At 45.0% G+C, this 9,219-nt stretch overlaps 1 protein-coding gene and 1 long non-coding RNA gene across 2 annotated transcripts; one reads left to right on the top strand and one right to left on the bottom strand.

Moving 5' to 3' along the window:
- Nucleotides 1-1,693: 1,693 nt before the first annotated feature.
- On the top strand, nucleotides 1,694-3,867 carry LOC134935779 (uncharacterized). Its single transcript, XR_010180399.1, has 3 exons — nucleotides 1,694-1,876; nucleotides 2,186-2,207; nucleotides 3,226-3,867. It is a non-coding gene; the product is annotated as an uncharacterized LOC134935779 (long non-coding RNA).
- Nucleotides 3,868-4,936: 1,069 nt separating this feature from the next.
- LOC134935780 (E3 ubiquitin/ISG15 ligase TRIM25-like) lies at nucleotides 4,937-6,867 on the bottom strand. The gene has a single exon (XM_063930614.1). It carries the CDS (start codon nucleotides 6,856-6,858, stop codon nucleotides 5,842-5,844), a length of 1,017 nt encoding a protein of 338 aa, XP_063786684.1. The 5' UTR covers nucleotides 6,859-6,867; the 3' UTR covers nucleotides 4,937-5,841.
- Between the last annotated feature and the right edge of the window lie 2,352 nt (nucleotides 6,868-9,219).

Here is a 9,219-nt window from a genome sequence, read left to right as displayed (position 1 = left end):
CCTTTCTTTATTTTGGATCAGGTAAGTTCCCTGGGCCTGTGTTGGTGCCTGTTTGGTTTATTGGTCTGTATGTTGTTTTTGACTGTCATATTTGCTCTCTTGTAGGAGATTTGTTTTGGGTGACGTAACCCTAGTTGATTTTGTTTATTTTGTGTGCTATATAACACAAAGAGTTCCTTTCTTTATTTTGGATCAGGTAAGTTCCCTGGGCCTGTGTTGGTGCCTGTTTGTGTTTGTTCAAAGTGTTTTGATTATGTTTGTTTTCCATCTTGATAATAAATGTTATGTTTTTTACCGGGATTGATCAGCAAAGTAGTGTTGTTCTTGGCTGGGCTAGCTACTAAAGGGCTAACTTTTTATTTTTTTAATTTAAATTTTTTTAACCAATTATTCTTAATTTTGTAGTAGTTGTTTGTGATGTGTTTGATGTTCTGTTTTTTTAAATAATAGTATTTTTAACAATTACAATTTAACATATGTAGCTTTCATTATAAAAATAATTTTTTTTTTTTTTTATAATATTCTTTTTGGTCCTGAATTGAACCCAGAAAAAATGTCTTACGCTCCTTCAGTAAGTTGACACACCCTTTTTGTAATAATTTTTTGTTTGCATATTTTTTGGACTTTGTTTTTGTCTTATTCAAATTTTTTGTTTTGTTTTTATAAAAGTGTGTGATGTCTATATTTATCGCAGCAGAAGCCCTACCTCCCCAACCCACGCCAGCACTCCCACCCCAACCGCCAGCCCCACAACCACAACCGGCTCCTCATCAACCAAGGCAACGGAGGCGTGCTAGGCCACCAATTTTCCGACCCCGTGTCCTACTTTTTGGGATGCCAGATGATGTGGTTGTACGTAGATACAGGCTGCCACCACATCTAATCCTAGACACTCTCTCCATAATAGAGAGTGATCTGGAGTCTGAAATTCGGTATCCTACAGCAATACCACCATTGACACAATTCCTTGCTGTGTTACATTTTTTGGCAACAGGGTCTTACCAGCATGTGGTTGGAGACCTGGTTGGCATGTCGCAGGGCCAGTTCAGTAAGGTCCTGCGGCATGTCTGCCAGGCTTTCCTCAAGCGTGTGAAGCAATTTATTGCTATGCCTTTGGATGTTGGTGCCCTAGATGTGGTGAAGCGGCAATTTGCGGAAGGTGGTAGTCGCTTCCCACATGTTATTGGGGTTGTGGATGGCACACATGTAGCTATTCAGCCACCAAAACATAATGAAGAAATTTATAGAAACAGGAAACTGTTTCATTCTCTGAATGTAATGGTTGTTTGTGGGCCATCCCTCCAGATCCTTTCCCTGAACGCAAAGTTTACTGGAAGTTCCCATGATGCGTATGTCATTAGACAGTCAGGGATATGGCACAGATTAAGATCAAGTCAACGAGCAGACATGTGGTTATTGGGTGAGTTGTTGCACATATTTTGTTCAAAATTTTGTATATTTTTCCAAATTGACTATTTCTAATTTTTTTTTTTCCTCAAACAGGAGACCGTGGATATCCTTGCACCCCCTGGCTCATGACTCCTTACCGTAATCCCAGGCCAGGACCACAGACGGCATTTAACTCCGCGCTTACTGCCACTAGGCAGCTGGTGGAGCGCACAATTGGGGTCCTTAAAGGGCGGTTTCGTGTGCTCCACCGCACTGGTGGCGACATCATGTATTCGCCAGAGATGGCAAGTAAAATAGTGGTCCTGTGCGCTATACTCCACAATATCGCGGTAAGGAGTAGCGTAGAGCTTCCTCAGACAGAGGAATTGCCTGATGAGTTGCCAGGGGTTGTCCGACACTTCGGTGGGGGGAGTGTTACAAGGAGGGGGAGCCAAGTCAGGGCAAGCATTGTTGCTGAATTTTTCAGGTATAGTGTTTTTTTTTACTCTATTGTTACCAAAATAAAAGCACAGTATGCATCATTTTTAATTTAAATGTAGAAATTGTGTTTGCTATTGTAAGGTCATTGTGTAATGCTTTTTGTGTGTTTGAATCTGTTTTTTTTTTAATCTTCAAAAAACAATAACACGTTAAGCTGACAATTTAATTTTGTGTAAAACAATACTGTGATGTTGCTAAATAGTGTCCTTATTTTTTTACTATTCTAACATCATGATTATTTAAACAAAAACACAAACAAATGAAACTGAATGTTGCCCACTTTGTGAATGTCCAGCTGAAAGACCACACAAACTGAGGTGAGTACTCAGATATGTTTATAAATTGATCTAAAACTGTGTGTGTGTCTGTGTCTGTGTTTTTTTGTTTTAAATTTTTTGGTTGTGTTTTGCTTAAAATTTGCTTATGCGAATGCGTAGTTCCGCTCGTGCGAAATAACACTCTGCTCTTCACAGCATTGCAAAGATCAATAAAGTTATTATAAATGACATATGACAGCATAGATTGTGGACCAATCACATGCTAACAGACATTATAAATATATGCCCAAATAAGGAAAACGCCATTGCCATGATGCGTGCGGCACCTTTCACCAGGCGGGAGCTCCGCGTCCTGGTTGCGGTGATGGACCGCCGCGTAGGCCGCGTTGGGCGATTCATCCCCAATCGTGTTAAGCGCGAGGCCTACGCGGAGGTCCGTCGCCTGCTGCGGTCTCGCGTCCGCAGCAGGCGGACCATCATCCAGTTAGAGCGGAGATGGAGTGATCTCCGAAGGAGGACTCCAGAGCTGTTGGCGGAGATCCGCCAGCAAATCCGCACTATGCATGCACGCAGTAAGTAACATTACATAAGATTATTAGCATAAATAGTGCAAATTTTCACTAAGTGGTAGGCTAATTGCAACACTGAGTGAACATTTTGAAAAAATAGGACAGTGTGTGTGGTTAGGGCAAACATTACTGACTGTAGCAAAGTGTCCCTAAACAAGTGCATGTTTTACATAATTAGTAACCAGGCAGGAAACTGTACCAAAAAACTTGATCAGTGCTGTCTATATAATAAGGTAGCTTGAATAGTGATCTGGTGATGTTGGCTAGACAAATCAATATGTCTCAATGGAATAGATACAGGAATGACCGACAAAATTTTTTAATTTCATAATTTTGTTTGCAGTGGGCAACATGAAGAGGTTTGAATAATTATTTTTTTTAAATTCTTAAAAAAACTTTCTTTTACATGGAACCGAACAGTGAAAATTACAATTGATTAGTATGTAATTTAACATGCAAATTGAATTATATTTTAACAATCATTCTAGGACGACCACAACGGCAAGCACCACATGATGCACCAGCTCAGCACCCTTCCCCTTCTCACTCCCCCTCCACTTCCCAGTCCCCCTCCCCTTCTCACTCCCCCTCCCCTTCTCACTCCCCCTCCCCTTCTCACTCCCCCTCAGCTTCCCAATCCCCCTCAGCTTCCCAATCACCCTCAGCTTCACAATCCACCTCAGCTTCCCAGTCACCCTCAGCTTCCCAGGCCCCCTCAGCTTCCCAGGCCCCCTCAGCTTCCCAGGCCCACTCCACTTTCCACTCCCCTTCTCAGCCAACCTCTCCTTCTCTTTCTGTGACCCCTTCTCCTCCTTCCCATACCCCTTCTCCTTCTACTTCCAACTCACCTTCTCAGCCCCCCTCACCCTCTATTGGCCTAACATTTTCACCGCCCCCCTCGCCCTCTCAATCAGACCCACCCTCTGAAATTACATCCCCAATCCAACCTCCTTCCCCCATCCAGCCTCCTTCCCCATCAAGCCTCCTTCCCCCATCCAGCCTCCTTCCCCCATCCAGCCTCCTTCCCCAATCCCTCCTCCTTCCCCCATCCAGCCGCCTTCCCCCATCCAGCCGCCATCCCCACCCAGTGAATGGGCAGAGGAAGCCCCTGAAGACAGTTCAGGGAGTCTTCATGTTGCAGAGGAAAGTAAGTGTTTTAACATTTTGTTAAAAATGATTACCTACTTACACTTACAATGACAAAACATGCAGTGTTGTACTGTTGGAATTCTTGTACCAAGGAAAATTAATTGTGTTTTTCTTCATGGTGTACATGTTGCATTTACATTTATTTGAGTGTCATTATATGTCCAGTGTTTATGTGTGCCATGTTTTGTGTGTCCACTCTAGGTCGACACTCATTAGGTCAACAGGGTTGGCAGGACAACAGGGTTTATATGTGTTAGGTTTTCAGGGAAACAGTTAGACCTGAGTGGAGTTTAGTATGTTGTTGTTCTTTTACACTTGTGCCTGTGTATTCTTAATATTTACACTTACAAATCACATGCTTCACTTTGTTAGGCAGCCTAACGACCCAATGATTTGTGGTGTGAAAGTTACACTCACAAAATGATTATTGGATAAAGTCAAACCTGTTTGACCTTATTTAGTAAGGGCAGCTTTCATGGAGTGTGGGCATGCTAGGATATGTTGTCCTTCTGAAGATGTTGATATGCAGTGTGATGATGCAGGACCAACACCCTAAAAAAATAAAAATAAAAAATAAAAAAAAAACCAAATGGGAATGAATGCCAACATGGTGTAACATTGACGAAGATGGTAGTTATCTTTAACATGGGATGTCGGCCATAGCAACCAATAAGATTATACTTTAAAAATTGGGAACCACTTCTACAATATAATATTCATATTTTTGCTTGTTTGCTATGGGCAACGTTCCATCTTAAATATAACTCACATAGTAGTAAATGTAACCCATGGTCTGGAACACTTTAAAATCTTAAAAAAAGGCTGAGCAGGCTTGTGTGTTGTTCTGCTAATGATTGTACCATAAAACAGGCAGGATGTAGTAACTTTGCCATTAAAGCAGGCCTGTCCAAACTGCGGCCCTCCAACTGTTGAGAAACTACACATCCCAGCATGCCCTGACACAGCTTTGGCATTCCCTGACCACAAAACTGTGTCAAGGCATGCTGGTATATGTAGTTTCACAACAGCTGGAGTCCAGCAGTTTGGACATGCCTGCATTTAAGTGTGCTTTGCGCCTTGCTTGGATAATAAGTAATGTAATTAAGTTATTAATGTTTGTGTTGCATCTTAATTTCAGATGTTGCAGTTGGAGATCCTACAAGTTTTGGAGGCATTCTTTACACCATGCGCCAACACCTGCAAGGATTAATGCATTGTGTTGATAATTTGCAAAAATTTGCATGATTTTGTTTATTTTATGGAAAAAAAAACTGATTTATTTTAAAAAATAAAATAAAAAAAGTTGATTAAAGTTAACCGGGTGTTGTGTTTATTAATGCAAAAAAGGATCAGCTGATTGGCAGGCAGAAATTGTTTGCAAAAAACATTACACACATCTTACGTTAGATTATTAACAAAAAAAACAGGAGATTATTGTGTTAAGAAACATGTAAACACCTTCATTCACAAACAACACCTTTAAAAACAAACAAAGGGAAAAAAAAAATTATACACTTTTACATGTTGATGGGCAATTATGGCAACAAAGTGTTAATCTGGTTTTTTTTGCAGACTTAATTGTTTAGGAACATTATCAATCATTACACTAATTGGATTCGTTATTGAAAAGGGCTTGTTGACTTTAAAAGGAATGGTGTAATTTCACTTAATAGCTTTAAAAAAACATTTTTGTGCGTTTTTCCTTAAAAGTGTGCACTTTTACGGTAAAATGTGTAAATCTACTAAAACTTAGTATTTTTACGATTAAGTATGTGTTATTGCGATGGATTCGCAATGCTGCGAGGGTTTCGCATTACTGCGATGTCATTTGGCGTACGCCCACTTTGTGTAATACTGCGTACGAATGTGCAAAAATACGTTGGGGGCGGAGGTTCGCATATTTACTACATTAACGCAACTTTGCGAATATGTTGTGCGACCGAAAAACTTAGCGATCAACTCGGAATGAGGGCCAATGTGTGTAATGTCCCTGAGATGAGACCCACATCCAGATCTCCTGCACCACGGACCTGGTTATCATGTCTCTCTGTGTCCTCAGTATCACACAAGTCCCCTGTGTCTGGTTCCTGTAAGACAGTCACCGGGTCAGACATGTTACACAGCTCCTCAATGTGACGCATCTTCCCGGACAGCTCGTCCTTCTTTATTTCCAGCTGCTGGAACAGATCAGAGATAGAGAGTGAAATGCGCCGTTCCTGCCTGGAGATCTCACTCAGGACTCTCTTCTCCAGGTCTTCCAGCTGTCTCCTGATGTCTCTAAACAGGGCAGTGACTGTCTCTGTTACACCAGCTGCTTTTCCCTGTTCTTCTCTCCTGCGCTCCTGCAGACTCTGGACTCTTTTATCAGTCTCCATTATCCTTGTGGTCAGTTTCTGCAGAACATTTCTCAGCTTCTCCTTCTTCTTCTCAGAGGCCTCATCCAGCATCTCCACATGGTGTCCTTGATGTTCTCCATCCAGCCTACAGGACACACAGATACAAGCAGCATCCTCAGCGCAGTAATACTCCAGGACCTTCTTATGGACGGAGCATTTCCTGTTCCCCAGGGCAGTGGTGGGATCACATAAGACGTGCTCTGCTGACTTGCTGTGTACTCTCAGGTGATTATCACACAGAGAAGCCTCACACAGCAGACAGGATTTAGCGGCAGGTACAGTAGAGTGAATGCAGTAAGTGCAGAAGATCCCAGTCTCCTCCTGATCTGGCCGAGTAGACAGGAAACTCCCCACTATGTTACACAGAGTTATGTTCCTCTGCAGTACAGGACGTCTTCTGAACGTTGCCCTGCATTCAGGACAAGTATACGCTTCTGACCATCCCTCCTGTGTGTCCAACACACGATCAATACAGATCTGGCAGAAGTTGTGGCCACATCTCAGGGTTACAGGATCTGTATAAATGCTCAGGCAGATGGAACAGTCCAGCTCCTGTCTCAGATCAGCAGACGCCATCGCTGGAAGCAGAAGAGGGAAGTGAAAGTGAAAGTCTCTGACACTCAGATATCAGTGAGGTCACATTCTGCACACAGGGCGAGGCTGAGTTAATCACTCAGATTATAGCTACAGGCTCAGTTACACTAATACCGCTTTCACATCTCCAATGCCGGGTCCCACCCGGGAATTGGAAACGGGTCCTTCCCGGGTGGGATCCAGCATTGGAGACTATTTTCTTGCTTCCTGACCCGGCAAATCACCAGGTCGGTTGCCATAGTGGCAGGGGGCGGAGCTAGCAGCGGGGGCGGAGGCGTCGCTGGGAGATGAGCTCATCTCCGCACTGCCTACCCCTGTGCTGTGAATGGGTACCGGGTCGCATCGACCAGGCAAACCATTCACACTGCGCCTGACCCGGTATTCAACCCGGGAATAGCCCTTCTTATTACCCGGGTTGATTTACCGGGTCAGGCAACCCGGGAATTTGGACATGGCCCTTTCACACCGCACACTGACGCGTGTCGACCTGGCAATATGCCGGGTCAATACCGGGTTATTTGTGCAATGTGAAAGGGGTATAAGGGACCAGGGGCGGATCCAGAAAAAAATTACAGGGGGGGCACCATAAGGGACGTGGCTTCGTTGGAATGGGCGTGGCTTCGTTGGAATGGGCGTGGTATTGCAGGAAAAGACTACCTTATACCCCAGTTTTGCAACCTGCACGCCCAGACGTTGGCCACCACAGAAAAGAAAAATAATCCTGATTCATGCCCCTTACATTATTTGTCATTTTTCCTCCTTATAGTAATGCCCAGTATACATTATTCCACATACTGCAATGGCCCTTAGACATTATGCCGCACACAATAATGCACATGACACAATATGCACACACTGTAATGCCCCAGACACATTATGCCACACACCGTAATGCCTGTGACACATTATGACAGGAATCGCAATGCCCGTTATACATTATGCTACACACTGCACTGCCCCTGATACATTATAGCACATACAATGTCTGGGACACATTATGCCACACACTGCAATGACCTTGAGACATTATACCACAATGCCCGTGATATAGTATACCATACACCGTAATGCCTGTGACACATACCGCAATGCCCGTTATACCCTATGCCACACACCGCAATGCCCGTTATATATTATGCCACACTGTAATAACCCTGAGACATTATACCACATACCACAATGCCCGTGATATAGTATACCACACACCGTAATGCCTGACACATTATGACACACACCGCAATGTCCGTGATACATTATGCCACACACTGCAATGACCCTGAGACATTATACCACATATCACAATGCCAGCGATAGAGTATACCATACACCGTAATGCCTGCGACACATTATGACACACACCGCAATGTCCGTGATACATTATGCCACACACCGTAATGCCCATTACACATTAAGTCCTACAGTAAGGCTTCTAATTACTTTTCAAATACCTGCTCGTTGTCAGGGGTTTCATGCACTGGGTGTCATGCTCGTTGCCAGGGGTTTCATGCTCTTGGTTCCATGCACGGTGCCAGAGGTTTTCATGCTCAGGGTGTCATGCTCGTTGCCAGGGGTTTCATGCACTGGGTGTCATGCTCGTTGCCAGGGGTTTCATGCACTGGGTGTCATGCTCGTTGCCAGGGGTTTCATGCACTGGGTGTCATGCTCGTTGCTAGGAGGTAGTCCTTGTTGCTAGGGCTGTGCTCCCAGTGCCACATATGTCCCCAGTGCCAGATATTCCCCCACGGTGCCAGGTACTCACATGCCCCCAGTGCCAAATATAGCCCCCCCATGTGCCAGGTACACATATACCCCCAGTGCCAGATATTCCCCGACAGTGCCACATATGCCCCCAGTGCTATATATGCCCCCATTGCCACATATGCCCCAGTGCCAGATATTCCCCCCCCCCAGTGCCACATATGCCCCCAGTGCCAGACAATGCCCCAGTGCCAGATATCCCTTCCCTGCCAGTTATTCCCCCCAGTGCCAGATATCCCCCCCCAGTGCCACATATGCCCCCAGTGCCAGATATCCCCCCCCCAGTGCCAGATATGCCCCCAGTGCCAGATATTCCCCCCAGTGCCATATATGTCCCCAGTGCCAGATATTCCCCCCCCCCCTCCCTGCAAATATGCCCCCAGTGCCAGATATTCCCCCCCAGTGCGTCCCCCATCCCCCCCCTTCCTCCGCCGCCGCCGCTGCTCCCCCCGCTCCCCTGCTGTTAGGAGGGACACGGAGGGCACAGTGCACGCCTCCCTGTGTCCCTCCTGGGTCTCCGGCGGCCGCGGGTCACTGTAATAAAGGAAGTGCTCACGAACGACACTTCCATTATGAGACCAGCGG

This window comes from Pseudophryne corroboree, chromosome 6 (genome assembly GCF_028390025.1).
Source record: "Pseudophryne corroboree isolate aPseCor3 chromosome 6, aPseCor3.hap2, whole genome shotgun sequence".
Classification (NCBI taxonomy): domain Eukaryota; kingdom Metazoa; phylum Chordata; class Amphibia; order Anura; family Myobatrachidae; genus Pseudophryne; species Pseudophryne corroboree.
Note: the sequence above shows the minus strand (reverse complement) of the source record. Positions and strands in the feature narration are given on the sequence as shown.